Below are 18,934 nucleotides of genomic sequence, written 5' to 3'. Positions count from 1 at the left end.
AAATGTTGTCAAAGGTGTGGATAATTAATGGAAAAATTATATTCATGTTATTGAGTCAAATTTGAGGGTTTGTACAAGAATTTAAAGAAAAAAATCAAACATCTTATTCAGAAAACATAGCAACAAATTTGTGGCCGAATAGATTTTAAATTCTATAAAACACAAATGAAGTCAGAAAATTATGAAATTTGTAGTGAAATCATGATATCATAAGTCGAGGCTGTGGAAAAAGTTTTAGAAGATTTCGAAAAAGTTATCACATACGTTGGTTACAGGATGAGGAATCCCGAAGAAGTTCCAGAGACATTTGAATGAGTCAGTTAAGTTTTTGAGTCCAACGGACCATCAAATTGAGTTATAACTTCAAAATTTTTTGTGTAGGCAATGGTCATGATGGATAGGTTCATGGTAAATATTCATTATTTTTTGAGGCCATTTGATAATATTAAAGTTTTTTTAGTACTATGTAAATTGAATTTGAACTTCTACTGCATGAAATAATGGAATTTTTTTGGCTAAAGTATGTTAAATTTTTTATATATGCAATATACCTCATAAATTGGTTTATGTTAAATTTTGGCTATTTTTTGAAATGTTTTCGTATTTTTTATTTTTTTGTCAAATGTAGAGAATTAGTTCATACAAATTGAAATATAGCTATAAGTGATTAAAATAATATAATTTTTTTCATTGAAGCATGATATATTTGTCTGAAATATAAGTTTAGTAATGAAATGTTGAATTATATTCAAACAAATATGTTTAAATAAATTTTGAATTGAAGAATGAAATCCTAGCTTTGCCGAGTGCTTCCAGGTTGGCACTCGGCAAAGTCTCTGCCCCCCCGGCCCCAGCACTTAGCCGTGCCGGCCACACACACACCTCAATCACGCACACACCCGCAGCCGCGCGCGCACGTCCACCGCCGGCCGCCGCCTCCACTCCGCCCTGCCCCCTGAGCGCCGCCCCGCCCCGGCTCCCCGCCCCCGGAGCACCGCCGCCTCCACGCCGCCGCCAAGCCGGAGAAGGAGGACCTCGGCCCGGCCCCGGCGCGCCGCGCCCCCGGAGCGCCGCCGCCGCCAAGCCGGAGGAGGAGGAGCTCGGCCCGGCCCCCGGTGCCCGCCCCCGGCATGAGCCGCCCCCGAGCACCCCGGTGCCCGTTCCCAGCGCGAACCGCCCCCGAGCGCCGCCGCCTCGACGCCGCCGGCGGTGGAGGAGCTCGGCCCGGCCCCCGCGCGCCCCTCCGCGCCCCCGAAGCGACGCGCCTCGCCCCCGGCGCGCGACCCTGCCCCCGGAGCATCCCGTTGCCCGTCCTCGACGCGCGTCCCCGCCCCCGAAGCGCCGCGCCGTGCCCCCGGCGCCCGACCCCGCCCCGGGAGCTCCCTGGTGCCCGTCCCCGGCGCGCGTCCCCACCCCCGGAGCGACCGGTCCCCGCCCCCGGTGCGCCGCGACCCCGCCCCGGTGCGACTGTTCCCGCCTATATGCAGGATTTCTACAGGTGCGAGCTAGGATATGAGGCCATAGCGGCTCAGGTGGCTGACACAGCATGTCGCAAATTAGTGAAGGACATGCACTACGAGGCGCGTGTTCAGGCCGTAATTACCTACTGCGCCGATGTGGAAAAAAGAAAGGTTGGCAAGGACGTAGCAAGAAATATGTTCCTCACGCGGGAACAATACTTGAGGGTAAATGACGAAATCACTACTCATTTCTTTTGAATTTCATTTTCGAAAATGTCATCCACTTTGCTTCCATTACGTGTAGGTGCCTCCGAACTGGTGCGCCGGCAAGGGCGCGTGCTGGGAAATGATGGTGGACATGTGGCTTAGCGAGGAGTGGATTCAGCGGCACAACTTATGCCGGGAGCGCCGCTTGTTGATGCAAGGTGCGCCACACCATCAAGGCAGCCGAGGCCTTCCCGAGTACAGGGATGTTTGGGTAAGTCATTACACTTTTTGGTACTTTCAAACTCTAAATTCTGCATTCTCACTAATCATTGTATTCTTTCGTTTTGCTTGCAGTCGGAGTCACATGAAGACCAGGAATGCAACGACTTCTAGGCATACTGTATGGCGCACAAGGGCAGGGCGACGTCCGACGTCTCCTACAACCCGGCGGATCCGCCCGAGGCGTACAGCAACCCGAGCGTCCACACGCGCATCACTGAGTACACGGAGATGGGAAAGGCGCTCCATGGGGTCACATGGGATCCGGCCACCCAGCCCCTTACTGGAGAAGCCATCATGAGGGCAGGAGGAGGGAAGAAACACGGCCGTTACTGGATCGCCAACAGCCTTGTCGACACAGCCAGTACGCCGACTCTCTCCCAGCTTCGGGCAAGGACCACCGACTCGACCCCGCCAATACGCCCACGGCCTGAGACTTCAGTGGCCAGCATGCGTGCAATCTAGGTTATTTCTGCTCCATTTGTCGTTCGTTGCTTTTAGTTATCTTTTATTCGCATTGTAACATTTGGGTGAAATCTTATAGGCCCGGATGGACGAAGAGACGAAGAGGCGGGAGGAGATCGAGGCGAGGCTGGAGGAGGAGCGGACGCTAAGGCAGGAGCAAGAGCGCAGGTGGCAGGAAGAGCGAATGCAAGAGCGGCAGAGGATGGAACATGCGCTTCTTGCTGAGCGACAGGCCGCGCAACAACAGATGCAGACCATGTTCTCATACCTCCAAGGCCTTGGCACGACAATCAACTATCAACCGCCGCCAAAGATGCCCTGGCCTCCGTCACCGCTGCCACCGCTAGGCCTCCCTTCTATCTTTCCTCCATCTGGCGCTACAGGCACTCATGTGAGTATGATATATAGATTTACTTTGCTTGCATATACATATTCAAATTTTGAGATACTTTATGTCAATATATCATGTGCTATATTGAAAGAACATCTAGACTCACTTAGTGATTGGTTGATTAATGACATATGCTTTAATAAGAATGATTAGAAGGTATCACAGCTGATATATACATGAGCTAAGTCAAAGATATGAAAGTTGAAAAGCGGCTATTCATTTAATATTTTATCTTTTCAAATTGAGTTTAGGAATGTCATACTATCAAGAGGGACATGAACTCTTACAATTTTCTCAAGATGTAATCCTATGTCAATTTTTTTTTTTGCAGAATCAATCGATCGGGGGGGTCAAATGAGCCTTCGGACGAGCATTCACCGGCACCGGCAGTGTCGCAGTGGCCACCTAACTGATTTAGAGTTATTTACGATATTTGTTCTACAGACTTGTTGTTGTTGGACTAGACTTGTTTAATTAGTTGGACTTGTGCTTGTTGAACGTTACACTTATGGCATCGATGTTGGACTTACGCTATTTGTGATATTCGTGCGACGTAGCGTGGGATATTTGTGTTATTATGTGATATTTGTGATGGATGTGCCTTATATATACTATATTGCTTGTCTGGAATGTATCAATGTTTTCTTTGTGACGATGAATGTGGTTATTACATAAAAAACAGAAAAAATACAAAAAAAACAGCAAGCTTTGCCGAGTGTTTTTAGCCTGACACTCGGCAAAGCAACCATTTTTCTATTTACTGGAAAACAGATTTGCCGAGTGTAAAACATAGGCACTCGGCGAACTTTGAAACTTCGCCGAGTGCCAGACGCGTGGCACTCGGCAAAGATCCAAACTGGCACTCGGCGAAGTTTCAAAGTTCGCCGAGTGCTGCAAATCTGGCACTCGGCGAACTTTGGATCTTTGCCGAGTGCCACGAGTCCGGCACTCGGCAAAGTTCGGCTGTTCGGTCCCGTTCGATTGCCGTCCCGTCCGGTTCCGTCCCGTTCCCCGTCCCATCCCATTCGGCCCGTTCGGTCGTCCCGTTTCATTCTTTTTTGCCGAGTGCGGCGTGGCACACGGTAAACGTCGCACACGGCAAACGTTTGCCGAGTGCCCGAGAAAAGGCACTCGGCATAGCCGGCTTCGCCGGTAGAAGAAAGGCCGTGTGCGCTTCGCCGAGTGCTACACTCGGCGACTTCTTTGCCGAGTGTTTTCCTGCCTTTGCCGAGTGTCTCTGGCACTCGGCAAAGTAGGCGAGTCCGGTAGTGAAAAGCAATGAAATGGCGAGAGAGGAAAAGCAAAGACTCTACTCACCCACTACCGAACTCTTTGACAGGCTTTCTCGAACATCCTTCTCTTTTCTCATTTGAATGATGGGGTTGTGGAACATCGATGAATTGTCCGCTTGAACGAACAAAGCATTCAAGGAGCAAGCTGCCTTGCCAATGGGAAAATGAAATACTGGTATGAGAGGCGTGCATTAAGAAATACTTCAAAATGATGTTATCACTACTACAGAATGGTTCATTACTTCCAATCCTAGACGGATTAGTGTATGAGAGCGTGGGTTTGTGATAATATGCCAGATTGCAGACAGTAAAAGAACCACCCAAAATAGTATGTCATATGTGTTCGATGTGAGATCCGTTTGTGATATAGGGGTTAGCTAGCTAACGTCTGAGACGAAGAACAGCTGAAACACTTTACTCCGTTTAGCAAGGTGATTGTTAGCTCTCAATGTAAGTGGTAAAATCATAATTTTCCAGCATCGTACCTACTTGATTTTTGTGACGCTAAGCTAGATGTGTGACCATAGCTGAGAACTACGAGTTATGGTTATGTCCGCCACTGATTGTTGTCATATCCAATTGTTAACTAAGAGCACAGAATCAAGTAATAAGGGAGTAATACTTAGAATCTTAGCACACATCATTTGCAATTGTATCTTGTTCTAAATGAATTTTGACAGCAAATAAATGAGAGACCGCAGCAACATACTAGAGTAATACTCCCTCCGTATCTAAAATAGATGACATTGTTGTCTTTTGATCATGAGTTTGACCAGTCATCTTATTCAAAAATTTATGCAAACACACGAAAACATAAATTGTGCTTTAAAATACATTAGATGATGAAGTGAGTCATACATAAGGTTCTTGAAACTTACTAAATTTTTTGAATAAGACAAATAGTCAAACTCAGGTTCAAAAGTCAACGGTGTCATCTATTTTAGATACGGAGGGAGTAACTTATTATGAACGAGTTACGTAATATACATATGCATTCAAACTAAGAATGTCAACTTAACCCACAACTCCATCTTCCAAATCATAGTTATGCCCATACTTTACCTCAGTATTTTGTCAAAATTGTTGAGGGGTGCCAAGGTAAATGTGGTCAAGCTGTCTTCATCGATCAGTATGGTCATTCTAGAAGGAGGGAGCTATATCTTCAGTATGGTCATTCTAGAAGGAGGGAGACAAGATATCTTGACCACATTTACATTATAATGTGTGCCATTCATTATTAAGCCCCAAAAGAATCACAACAGAAATGTTATTTTTGAAAAAAAATAACAACAGAAACGAGGCAGAAAGAATATGCCAATCCACAAGAACACAGTGATGATGGTGCTGCGTGAACAGCAACTTAATTATAGCCATTCAAAAACAAATAAGCACAATAAATATGAAGGTGAATCTATATCTATCTTGTTAGAAGAAATAATGTCCACATGGTCATACAATTTCAAATTAAACATCCAAATATGCATAATAACTTGTACTATACCGATTAAAACTTCTGTAGTCTTGCTGGGGTTTTGTTTCCCAAAGATGCTGCCACAAAAAAGAACAAAGCTAGGGATCGATCATGTGGTCATGCATACTTGCCCAGTACACTAAGGGCCAAATATAGAGAGGCAGTAGTCTTCCTAGAAACAACCAAGCATGACATTCGCATATGATATACCTATATGTACTGGAGTCTGAAGACACTACTAGAGAATAGGCCATTCGTCCCAGGCGTTAGTACTGGCTGCAAATTGAGCCGGTACTAACGCGCACATTTAGTACTGGGTCAAAAGGATAGCTCCCCAGCTTGCTCCGCGACCTCCTTTAGTACCGGATGGTTGTAGGATCAAGAACACCGACTAGAGGGGGGTGAATAGGCGGTTTAAAATCTAAAGCCAACAACACTAGAGAAATTTAATTAGTAACAAAGGAAAGCCATATGTCAAGCTATTACTATCTCTAGATGGGTTAGCAACCTAGGGTGACAAGATACAAATCAAGCTCTAGTAAAGTAAAATGCTCAAAGTAAAAGCAAGAATTAAAGTGAGCAAGAGAAGTAACCAAGCTTGACACAAGAAATTATCCCGTGGTGTCGATGACTTGCCGGTCACCCCTAATCCACGTTGAGGTGGATTTCAAGAATCAACCGCTCCTCTATCAAGAACCTCTTGATCTTGAGCCGGCTTGAATCAAGGAACCGCTCCACACCTCGATTCCACTATAGTTGCTCTTCACCACTCCGGTGAGGTGAGCACAAGACCTCTCACAACTGAAATCGGGGCTCCTCAACAATCTCCTTGGAGGTGCTCCACGAAATCCTCTTCTCCAAGCCGTCTAGGGAGCGGCAACTCCCAAGAGTAACAAGTTGATGACGCTTGCTTGAAGTTTCCCTAATGCCACAAAGCTCAAACTCTTGATGCAATGCACTAGGAAGCTCTCACACTCTCAAGAATGCAATCTCTAAGCAAGTGTGTGTGAGAGAGGGATGCCTTAGCTCTAATGTGTCAAGAATGCTGTCCAAATGGCCAAGAGAGACACCCAATGGCCGGGCATTGGGTATATATAGACACCCCTTCAAAAACTAGCCGTTACACTCTTTTCTGCGAAGTCGCGGACCGTCCGCGTTTCAAAAACCGGACTGTCCGCCGTTATAAACCAGTGAGTCAGAGTGCATTTAATGCGTGTCAGAACTAGCCGTTAAGCCCTGGTGGACCGTCCGCGCCCCAGGGGCAGACCGTCCGCAGTTAAGAGTCCCACACCACCAGAGACTAACATCGTCTCTGGAACAACTTTGAGATTAGCCTGCGGACCGTCCGCGCCTCAGGAGCGGACCGTCCGCAGTTCACCTTTCAGCCCAAACCAGAGAAACAACCTCTCTGGTACAAAATTGAGATTAGCCGGCGGACCGTCCGCGCCCCATGGCCGGACTGTCCGCCGTTCAACTTTGAAGCCCACACCAGAGAGACACCTTTTCTGGTACTAAATTGAAATACAGTGGCGGACCGTCCGCCCACCTGGGCCGGACTGTCCGCCAGCCCACCAGAGTCTCTGCAAGCTCTCTGGAACGGGCGCGGACTGTCCGCCCCTCTGGTGCGGACTGTCCGCCGTTACTCAGTCAGCTCTCAAACTTAGTCTTTTTCAAATCTTTTCAAAACACCGTTAGCCCTCATGCATGCAACTAGACATTTTGAGCAAAATGGCACTAAAGACCCGTCAAGCATGAGTACACAACCCCTCTTGATAGTACGGCTATCTATCCAACAAATCCGGTCACTTTTCATCCACTAATCGCCTTGTGACCGGTAAAATGCAAAAGCCCTATTTTATACCTTTGCCTTGAGCCCGAGCTTTGCTCATCATCTCCAAAACTCCATACGTTCACAACCAAATCTCTTTCATCCGTGGATCAACCTATACTCATTATCTCAAATGAAATCATTAATCCACAAACCGCTGTCATTAATTACCAAAACTCGAATTAAGGGCCTAGATGCTTTCAATGGTGAAATTACCCGGTACTAAATGTGACACATTAATACTGGTTGGTATCCATAGCCGGTACGAATATATCTTGTCCTGTTTAGCACCGGGTGAAGCACTCACCTAGTACTAAAGCTCATCGTCAGGCTCTTCTCTCTCTTCCCCCTTTACCTTGAATCCTTATCCACTCCTAGAACTCACACCGGCTCCTCAGTCCTTAGCTTCTCCTCCTCCGTCCTCTCTCTAGATCTCTTCCCTTCCTCTCCCCTTCATCTGCTCTGGCCGCTGGGCACCATCGAGCACGGCCTGACCGCCGGCATGCGGGGCCACCACGGGTGCCGCGCTGGGAGGCCAACGTGCGGGGCTGCCGCTGGTGCAGAGGCCCATCGGCCTGGCTGCGGGCGCGCCGACGCGCTGGGAGGCTGGTCACCGAGCATCAGCGGCGCGCGGGCCTCGTCGCCAGTGCGCGGGGCTGCCACGGGTGCTGCTGGCACAGAGACCGCTGGCCTGGTTGCGGACGCCGGCGGCACACTGGGAAGCTGGTCTCCAGGCCACCCGAGCGCGTGGAGCGCGGCCGCCTGCCCTCCTGGCATCGAAGTGGAGCCGGGCCACCCCGGTGAGAGGGCATAGCAGGCCGGGGCGCGGCCCTCCAGCGGCAGAGCCAAAATTTGGCCGGTGAACTCTTGTAATTTTTGTGAAATTCAGACCTTGTGATTCTTGTGTAGTCTTGTGAAATTAAATCTTGTGATTGCTGTGTAGTCTCGGGATTCTTGTGATTTGTCAAATGAAATTTTGATTCTTGAGAAGGAAATGAAATCTTGTGATTGTTGTGACTCTTGTAAAATTAGGATTGTGTAATTCTGAAATTTATGATTGCTGCCATGGGAAGAAAAAGGAAAGAAAACGAGAAAAGAAAAGGAAAAAGAAAAAGATCACGGATGCGTAGGTACAAAGGGATTTAGTACCGGGTGTTTTGGCTGGTAATAAATGTAAACGCATTTAGTACCGACCAAGTAGTACCGGGCGCCTGACCGGTACAAACCGGGGGTTTGGGCCCGGTACTTATGTCCAATTTTCTAGCTGTGAGATAAGGTTAAATTAACGATGTTTTATTGCATGGTTCAGTGTGCAACTTTTGGAAGGCCTTGGGACAAAGTACTTGAAAGATCTCACTCCAGTGCCCTGATCGACATGGTCAGATCCAAAGTACTCTGCCCAAGAACGGCTTCCCCGCTGCCGGTGCTGTCGTTGCTTCCCCTTGTCTTTTGTTGCTGCTGCTTCTGCATGGAAGCTGCGGCGGGCGGGGACAGTGACAGTGAGATGGAGAGCTCGCTGGCGTCCATTATCTCCTGCTCGCTTGGTGCGGTGGTCTTCCTCTTCTTGGCATCCGTCACCGTGGTGGGGGACAGGCTGAGCTGAAGGTCCGCAGCCCCGTCGTCTTGGGCCTCCACCTGCGGCGACCGATTGCGGCACGCCGCGTAGGCCGGCATGGCAGAATCCCTTGTTGGCTCTACGCGCTTCTGCCTCTGAAATGATCGCACGCACAGTGAAGTATCTCAGAGATGACTGATATGGGGCCGGCCGGGCTAATCATCAGCTAATTAATGTGCAGCGTGAACGAAGGCCGGGTGTATATATGTGCGGTACCTCGAGCTGCTGGGCATCTAGGGCTTCGTCGATCACGACAGGATCCGACGATCTTGTCGTTGTGATCTTGGCGCTGTTGCTGGGGTAGCCGACGGCGGCGTCTCTGCCGCTGCTACCACCCACGGGTCGCCATCTGAACGGAAGACGGGGATCGCCGGACACGGACGCGCCCCATAGGTGAGGCCGCCGAGAGCTGCTCCCGAGGGAATTGGCGAAGTCTACCTCCCGTCCTGTCTCCACCCTCCGCTCGCCGGTGGCGGCAGCGGCGCCCGCGTCAGTGAAAGGCCACCACCGCCTCTCGCTCCTCAGAGCCGCCGCCGCGGAAGCTGTGGCAAGCGGGTGCGTCTGATGCGGTGCAGTCGACGGCGGCGTGACGTCCTTCCTGGAGAGTACTATGGGCGCCTCTCTCTGGCTCGACGCCCATTCATGATTCCTGCCCGGGGAAGAGGAGCAGCCGGAATTAGGGTTTGCTTATCAGCAGATACTGTTAACTAGTTAGTACGAGCTCGATCTGTATAAGGAAATTTTTATTTACCTGGAGTTTCTGAAGTCGAAAGTTTGCGGAGCCGGCAGATGCTGGAGAAGTCCATAGAGCCGGCTGAGCTCCGGAGCGCTGCAGTTCCTCGACGACGCGAAGAAACTGCCGTGCTCGGGCTTGGAGGAGGAGAGCGCGGCCGCTCTTTGGAAGAATGACATTTCGTGGAAGCGCCGATCGCCTCTCATGAAATGGAAATCCATCGGGGAATACACTGCATCGCATCAAAAATACTTAATTGGATGCATGAGAAAAGGTCTAAGCTAGAGGGATTGGAATCTACACATGCAGATCATGAGAATTCTGTGCTGTGGAAACCTGAGGAAATAGCTCCTCTCGGGCGACCATCTTGATCGAGCTTCTTGCTTCTGTACATCTGAAAAAAAAGTTGAAGGTTCGTCAGATAGAGTGTTCACAGGCCACACATCACTGAATTGGCAATGTGCTGCTAGCTAGTGTGTGATGATCATGCCGCAACAGATGTAGATCCACGAATTCTACACGGGTAGAATAATGATTCACCTGCAGGTGGCTTTTTACATGAGCAATGCTGAGCCCCCTAACATTCATCATCTGAAGCACCAGCTTAGGGGTTGCTCCTGTGCCAACAAGCAAAATTACTTCAAGTTGCAACGAAACAAATAGTGAAATTAGAGGATTGGTAATGGAAATCATCCTCCAATTAATTGTAATAATTCATGGCCTTTTATTATATTCTATCAGCGCCATATGATCAAGTGCTTACTCTCTTGCCCACCAAGCCTCTCGACGGCATGGACGAAGGCCATGTGAAGGTCAGGCGTCCACCGGAGTCGAGGCAGCTTCGACCGGCTGTACTGCCGCACCGTTGGAACCCTCTGCTCGCCGCTCCCCTCCGACTTGCTGCCTCCCTTGTTGTCTCCCTTCTTGCTCTCCGAGTTGTTGTTGGTGCTGCTATTGTTGCTTGAGCTCCCACTCCCACCAACATCAGTGGTGCTACCGCCATCATCGCCTTCTTCACCTTCATCTTCCTCATCATCACCAGCCTCCCCTTCCTCGCTCTCCGCATCATCGAAACCCTCGTTGAGGTCTAGCAGCTTGTTATCGGTCGATCTCTCCTCATCGCCGTCAAGGATCTCGACTAGTACCCCCTTATCCTTGAGCTCTCTCATCACTTGCTCCTCTCTAGCTACCATCTTGTACTGTTCTACGATGGGTCTCTCTCTATCCCGCCATGGTTGGATCCGATCGTCGTCGGAATAGTATGTGAAGGTAGGAGCAGGAAGGAGGGGTGGGGGCGGCGAAGATGTAGGGAGAAAGGCAACAATGATATGAAGAAAGTAGAGGGACGGGCAAGAAGCATAAGCAAGCTAGTGATGTGGGAATAAAATAAGGGAGAGTTGGACAGGTCTCGTCCTTCTACATTAACTGGTTTTGAACGCTGTATCAAAGAAATGATGTGAGCATCATCAGTGGACTCCTTCAATTCCTTGTGTTTGGTTAGCAGTACCAAGGCAAGGGCCACACACATATATATACACACATAGAGAGACAGAAGCAGTCAGAAACTGCCGACGACGCTACATATAAAGCAGATTAATCACAGAAACTTAGTAGCTAAAGGAAGGAGAGCTTTTAACAAAGTTCATGAGCAAAATGGGGCAGGCACACTTTACATAGTAGCAGTGAGATCTTTTAGGTTTTGTCTTAGCTAGGCTGCGTGTCTGCACGCACGAGGGCGAGCAGCGAGGCAAGCTGAGCTGCTGGTAGCTGCAGGCTCGATCGATCATGTGACCCAATGCAATCTGCCAATCTGGCTGGATTCCAAAAGCATTTCTCGCGCTGCAGTTTTCTTTTGTTTTTCGGTTTGGGACACTGACCCCCTTGTCGTGTGGATCTGAGCTGCCAATCCGTGACAGAAAAACAAAGCGTTAGTGGTTGACCTCTGCCTGCCCCCCGCCCCTCTGAAAGGCTTGTCCGAACAGCTGCTAGCTAAAAGGGACAAAATGCGTGTGGGCTGCTCTTGCTCACTTCATGACATGCATGGCCGTGTATTTATTTCCATTAGGAATGCACATCTACCGACCGAGCTACGCGTCTACGTGCAAACAGCTAGCTATATATGCATACTATCCAGCCTTCGTTCAAGTGAGGTTCCCTGTTTTTCTGCAGAATGTCCAACCATAAGCTCATGTAAATGGCAGCTTATTTAGGCCCCTTTGGAGCACATAAAAACTAAATAAGGAATTTTGTAGAGGATTCCAACCCCATGTATAGAAAATTGTTTTTCGCAACACTTTGGAACGAAGGAATAAATCGTATGAATCTCCTGTAAAATGCTTAAATGCGTGGGAGTTTGGAGGAAATATAACATTATGAGATTTTAGAACTCATGGAATCTTTCCTCTTTTTCTATGTACCGTACCGTCTCCTCAGATTCCTGAATTTTTCCATTGCTGCATACGTACAACAATAGGATTCATAATAATAATGCTAGGGCATCGATCTCAATCATGCATTTCAAAGAAACTAATGAATTTCTTAGGTATTACTCTCTCCATTCTCTTTTAATAGTCCTATTTCCAAAACTCAAATATTCAAAAATGATAGTCCTTTTTGCTATTGATAAGGATCATGGCAATAAATAGCAACAATAACGAGGAGTGTCTAGCAAATACTCTCTCTGTCCTGAAATATAAGTCATTCCAATATTTTTGGAGAGTCAAAAATTTTCAAGTTTGATCAAATTTTTGGAGAGAATCATAAAAATTTGTGGCACCAAACAGATATATTATAAAAATATATTTAATAAAGAATCTAATGGTACATATTTGATATCATAAATATTATTACTTTATTGTATAAATTTGGTCAAACTCGAAAAACTTTGACTCTTCAAGAATGTTGGAATGCCTTATATTTCAGGACGGAGGGAGTATATTGGAGGACTAGCAAAAAACTTTGTGTTACATTAATTAGATAATAAGCAAGGTTGCTTTTCCTTGGTCAATGTGTCAATGTTTCAAATCGGGTTTAGGGTTTAGATAGAGAATGGAGGGAGTATATTATTTGGCATGGCTCCAGCTCTGAGATCCATATTATTGGAGTTAAAGTTTGTAAAATAAATTAAAATATTTATATTTTATTTTAAATCTAAAATAAAAGTATAATGACTCAGCAAAAGATCCTTATTTACTGCTCTAGCTTCAAGAATTCCTAGAGTTGGGTACGAGGAGCTCCAAGAACTCCAAGAATTTTATGGAGTTCGAGCCATACCAAACACGGCCATATATGTGGCATAAGAAATCATCACATCTACTATCTAAACCAACATTTTTAATTCATTTGGTCGTTGACGATTGTTTATGGTTTCGCAAGTTTGGGATGCAAAAGGGCACCTAGAAAGTCGCATGCATACCAAGCCGGCCTCATGAGAGCTTCCGAAAAGAGACGATGCTCACACGAATGGACAGAATGTGGTTGCGTTGTCACGGCATTCTTGGGGTGAGGTGCATCGGCTGCCCTGCAGCGTAGGTGGAAAAAGCCAAGGGAGGCACGCACAGGAGGCAGAAAAAGGAATTAAGCTACACCCGTTTGTGTGGCAATAACGAGAGATCATCAGTACGCGTGGCTGCACGAGGACAATCATGTGAGATAAACCGTGTAAAGTTGCTCTACTCTGCTTTCTCTGGTCACAGGGGATCGGAGATGCTGCTTTTAATTTGGATGTTGGACGTGCTATCAAGTTTTGAGCACAATATACAGCCTTTTAATTTGGCTTTATAAATATATTACAAACTGTAACGAATATAGCTCCATTTAGGTCATTTCGAGTGATTTTGGTGATCGTGTGACAACGCAATCAATGAGACTAACGTGTTTGTCAAGTGCATCTCATCAGGTCCCTAGAATGAAATAAAAAGCCCTAACAAAGCAAAACACGAAGAAAGCAAAACTCAGTGGGACAGGATAATCCGACGCCCCATGATCGGTCTATCCGACCAATGAAGCCGGATGAACCAACGCAGGAAAATGCACCGTCGGTTCAATTTTGACAGGGTTCAGATCTCAGCTGAAGAAATCCCAGTGTAACCGGATGATCCGACGCTAGCAAATGAAGACCGTCGGACTAATCGTCGGAGCATTCTTCAGAGAGCATGTTTGGGGGATCAAGGCAGTCTCTTAAGGACCAGATCATCCAATGCACCTTTGGACAAAGGCATCGGTGTAATGTTGTCTTGTCTGCAGGCGCAGAAGGAGAAAAAGCCTTAAGGACTGGATGATCCGACGCCCGTCGGAGTAAAGCGTCGCACCATCCGACCCGTGCAACATCAGCGGTTTGAAAACCTAACGGCTACACATTGTCTATGAGTGACCGGATTATCCAACGCTACCTGGTCGGATTATCCGACGCCCTACGCAGGAAAAAGATCAACGGCTCAAAACGGCTAGTTCAAGATAGAGGGCTATATATATGGGTTTCCCCGGTCATTTGAAGTTTGGTGGAGTTCAGAGAAGTCCCACACACATCCTCAACACCTCCAAGCCAACCAAAGTGCTTATTGATCAAATTCTTAGGTTTAGCACATGCTTTGTGAGTGTTAGTACTAGATTAGCTCTTAAGTGAGTGAGTGAGCAAGATTGTGTGCCTTGTGCCTTGGTTCTAGGAGAGAACCACCACATGTACTTGATGAGCCGGCCATCCTTGGAGTCTTGATGACTCGCCGGCATCGTCATCGACCCTCCGGCTTGGTGTGAAGCGGCGACGACATCTTTGTGCGGGGGACGTGGAGACCTTCACCCTTCTTGGTGAAACTCTTTAGTAGAACCCGGGGCCAAGGTGACCGTGATTGTGTTCACGAAAGAGACTTGGTGGCCGAGAAGCAATAATCTTTGTGAGTGCTTCAACAACGTGGATATAGATGTGCCTTTGTGGCTAACCGAATCATGGGATAAATTCTCGTGTCAAAGAGTTTGCTTTCTCTCATTCCTCCTTTAAGCTTCCGCATTTAAATATTGCAATCTTGTGTGCATTTACTTTCTAGAGTAAAATCTTGATAGGATTAGCTATAAGTTGCATAACTCTTTTGGGATGAGGGTTTTCACACTAGAAGAACACTAGTTGCACATCTAGATAGTATGCCTTACTTTAATTTATGTGCAAATAGTTGGAGCTTGAGGTTAAGGTTTTTAGTTTGTCTAATTCACCCCCTCCTCCTCTTAGGCTACGAGCACCCTATTCCTTTCAAGTGGTATCAGAGCCGGGACTCACACCTCTCACAAAGAAAGCCAATTCTATTGACAATTTGTGTTATCGGCTCATAGGATCGGTATTAGACTTCACCGCCTAGTGAGTTAGCTCAATGGGGAAGGGATGTATTTCTTAGAACCTCCTCCACGATTCGATGGCACGGGCTTCCAACGATGGAAGATTTTAATGCAATCCCATCTCCAAGCTAAGGGCCTAAACATTTGGAGAGTAACTAGTGAGGGCATGAAAAACAAAGGTCAACAAGAGAAACAATTTGATGCTATTGCAAAATGTGCTCTTTCAAGTTCTCTTGGTGACACCGTGTTTAACCATGTGTTCGCTTGTGAAAATGCTAAGGATTTATAGAAAACTATTAGTGAGAATCATGAGGGCACAAAAGATGTCGAAAAGGAAAAATATCATGTTCTCATTGATAAACTTAATAGCTTCAAGCAACTTGATGATGAGAATGCCAAATCAATGTACTCACAGTTGAATATTCTTGTGAATGAGATTAACTCCTTAGGTGTGAAGAAAATTGATGATACGGAGCTCATTCACAAGATCTTTCACTCTCTCCGAAGGCTGGAATATGATTTGGTGACAAGCATTCTCTATGAGAAAGATCTCTCAACAATGATACCAAATTAAGTACTTAACAAGGTGACCGTCCATGAGCTTTGGAACAACATCAAGTCAAGAGCTCCACCTTCTTCACCAACACATAGTGCTCTCACAAGCAAACAAAAAAGGTTATTGAAGAAGATGGCAATCAAGAGAAGCTCAAGTGAAGAGGAAGAAAGCCAATGCTCCTCAAATGATGAAGATCTCATGTCCCCCAAGCTCTACAAGCAAGTGAAGATCTTGAACAAAAACTTGAAGAAGATCAACTTGATGGGGTAGATGGTTTTCCTCAAAGATGGGCCTCACCACCAACATATGAAGGTTGAGAGGAGATTCAAGAAGAAGAAGGAGAAGAAGCCCAAGGAAGAAGCCTTCGTCGTTCTTGGCGAATGGACAAGTGGTGGTGAAGAATCAAGCACAAGTTCAAGTGATGAGTCAAACAAGACATTCACCACCCGCTTCAACACGGGCGCGGCCTCATCATCCAACATATGCCTTATGGCTAAAGATATGGAAAGCGATGTAAGTGATGATGACTCTGACTCTTCTTCCTATGAAGAACTTCTTGATTTAGTACATGAGCACCAAAGACAATTAAGAAACAATAAAAAAATATGATGCTCTTAATGATCTTAATGCTACCCTTGCTATAAATTATGATAATTTATTGTGCAAATTCCAAATGCTTAGCAAGGAGCATGAAGAGCTCAAATTAAAAATTGAGAGCATCACTAAAGAATCTAATGACTCTTTGGAAGCTAAGCAATCTACCCCTAGTACAAACTCAATTTCTAAAGTAGATGCTTCAACTTCTTGGATTGATTTAATTGATGAATCTTGCTCTAATCCTTGCAATGAGAAATTCTATGAGAATGTTATTGTAGAACCATGTGATGATCTCATTGCCAAGAAAAATGATGAGCTCAAACAAGAACTGGAAAGGCTCATAAAGGATTTGGCAAGATTGAAGGGCAAGAGCATTGTCCAACCTTCTCAAGACAACTGTGAAGACATGGGGAAGAAGCTTGAGAAGGGGTCCACCTTGACATGCTTCAAGTGCCATCAAGAAGGCCACAAGTCCAACAAGTGCTCTCAACAAAAGAAGAAGCTTCCGGATGAGAAGAACAAGAAGAATGTCACAATCAAAAGTTCTCTCATCTACACCAAGCCCAACCGGAAGAACAAGAGCACTTATATGATCAAGAAGAAGGACAATGGCAAAGTGGTTGCTCACAAGGTTGGGAAGAAAGATTGGAGTTGGAACCGCTCCATTTGGGTGCCCAAGAAAGTCATCACCAACATGAAGGGGCCTCAAATGGTGTGGGTTCCAAAAGATACTTACACTACAAGAAATTTGACTATCCTTGATGATCCAATATCGTCACTGAAAATATGGGTTTTCGTCATAGAATTGCAATAGTGACATTTTTACTGTGTCATGAGGATCGTCATGGAACGACCGTCACAAAATGTCATTTATGACGTTCTTATGAAAATCGTCATAGAATGAAACACATTTGTGACGATTTGCTTATTGTCATAAAAGTGCATTTGGTGATGCTTTCTTTGTCGTCATAAAATGCCTCTGATGACGATCAGTGTATCGTCACTAAATTTATACCTTCTATGACAATTGTTTGTTATCATGTAATGCTTAGCAGAATGTCACAAATCATGAACCAACATGACTAGTCTATGACGAATAAACAAAGAAATTATTATGATAACGCAAACATATATTTGACAATCCCTGTAGAATTGTTCAATCGAAGCATTCAAAATTACATCATATATATACATCATGTGCTATTACAACCATTTCATAACATGTCACTTTGTCACATATGTTGACCATCTAACTGACACAAAACTTAGTAAATTCTGGGCATGAACCAGCTAAAAGGATGCCTATGCTCAGCAATTTGATAAACTGTACCAAAAAAGAACTTCACAATATCATCCGCAGAGTTTGGCTCTTCACCTTGTATGATATCTTGAAATTGTGGTTTAGTAGTAAGCAAGGCTGAATAGAATTGACACAGTAGCAGAGGTTTTCTACTATGAGCATTCCACTAAATTACAACTTGGTGTTGAACTGGTTTGGATTCAGCGAACAATTACCTTTGGTCCCTTCAGCCATGATCCATTCTTGCCTTTCCATTAGATCTGAGGTGACGCAAATATAATGCTTTGTAGTGACACTGCATCAAAAGTTTTACTAGAAATAACTAGCAGCTCACAAGTCACACCATAAAAAAGAAGGCATTACAGCAAATTAGCTTACACAAGTTGGGCTATCCCATGTTGCATTTTCTTTACATGTCGAATTAGGAGCAAAGAACACGAGGGGATTGTGTGCCTAAATTGCTGCCCTTTCCATGATGGGAATGCGTCATGGGAGAGGACTCACCTGTGCTCGTGCTCGGCATAGTAGGGGACTAATTAATCCTCAGATGATAAACACAAATGGATCCTGTAGATCCATCAATCCATATTAAATGACTAATTAATCACACGTATATATTGCACAGTTCTATTCATCAAAGGGGAAAATAGGAAATTTAGGGAAGAAGGATAGCGCCTCACCTGTCTTCGGTCGCCTGCAATTACCGCCATTGCCGAGCCACAACCGGCCAACCTGGCTGCGCTACAGCATTCTCGCACAGCTCCCACGTAGGCCGTCACGGCGCCACCCTTCGCAGGCTCCAGCCATTACCGAGCCTGCCGCCCGGCCCGATGACACTCCTGTAGATGGGGGCGATGGTGCCTTGGCCCACCGACCCCACGGCCGATTGGGACTGGTGGCGCTCCGGCCCGGCGCATCCTGCTGTTGGGAGCAATGGGCACCATGCCGCCATGGCTCCGAGAGAGAAAGATAGATAGATAGATAGATAGATAGAGAGAGAGAGACTGGATCTGGGAGGCATATGGTGGAGGCGGGGGGAGCAGAAAAGTATAAGGCAAGGATGTTGCGGTGGGGTGTGACCCGTGGGGGCTTTAAAAATTCAGATTTCAAGAGTGGGAGATGTGGCCGCCAAAAGTTTGGGCATTTTGCCTCATAATTTTCACTACTAGATTCTCTATCATTCTTGGGCCATCCGCTACATTGATAGAGTCTAGGAACCCCAGGCCCACCATCAGCTATCGAAACTATATTGTAATGAAGTAAGAAGCTAGATAATTATTAATTGTTAGAACTAGTATAGCTAGTTACTTAAAAAACTACGGGATAATGAAGGGTGATTAAGAATTATGAAACTAACTTTATTAACATGGTTTTTCTAATCTGGGCATATATGGTACAAAAAATGAATCGGTGTC

General features: G+C 46.1%; 1 protein-coding gene and 1 long non-coding RNA gene across 2 annotated transcripts; both read right to left on the bottom strand.

Annotated features, from left to right (window-relative positions):
* Positions 1–8,489: 8,489 nt before the first annotated feature.
* On the bottom strand, positions 8,490–11,282 carry LOC120655227. Its single transcript, XM_039932974.1, has 6 exons — positions 10,505–11,282; positions 10,282–10,358; positions 10,078–10,135; positions 9,760–9,973; positions 9,225–9,657; positions 8,490–9,103 (listed from the first exon to the last, which is right to left on the bottom strand). Exons 1-6 carry the CDS (start codon positions 10,932–10,934, stop codon positions 8,747–8,749), a joined length of 1,569 nt encoding a protein of 522 aa, XP_039788908.1. The 5' UTR covers positions 10,935–11,282; the 3' UTR covers positions 8,490–8,746.
* Positions 11,283–17,316: 6,034 nt separating this feature from the next.
* On the bottom strand, positions 17,317–18,474 carry LOC120653964. The gene is made up of 2 exons (XR_005666915.1): positions 17,898–18,474; positions 17,317–17,814 (listed from the first exon to the last, which is right to left on the bottom strand). It is a non-coding gene; the product is annotated as an uncharacterized LOC120653964 (long non-coding RNA).
* Positions 18,475–18,934: the final 460 nt, after the last annotated feature.

This window comes from Panicum virgatum, chromosome 1N (assembly GCF_016808335.1).
Source record: "Panicum virgatum strain AP13 chromosome 1N, P.virgatum_v5, whole genome shotgun sequence".
Classification (NCBI taxonomy): Eukaryota; Viridiplantae; Streptophyta; class Magnoliopsida; order Poales; family Poaceae; genus Panicum; species Panicum virgatum.
This window is presented reverse-complemented; position numbering and strand designations above follow the sequence as displayed.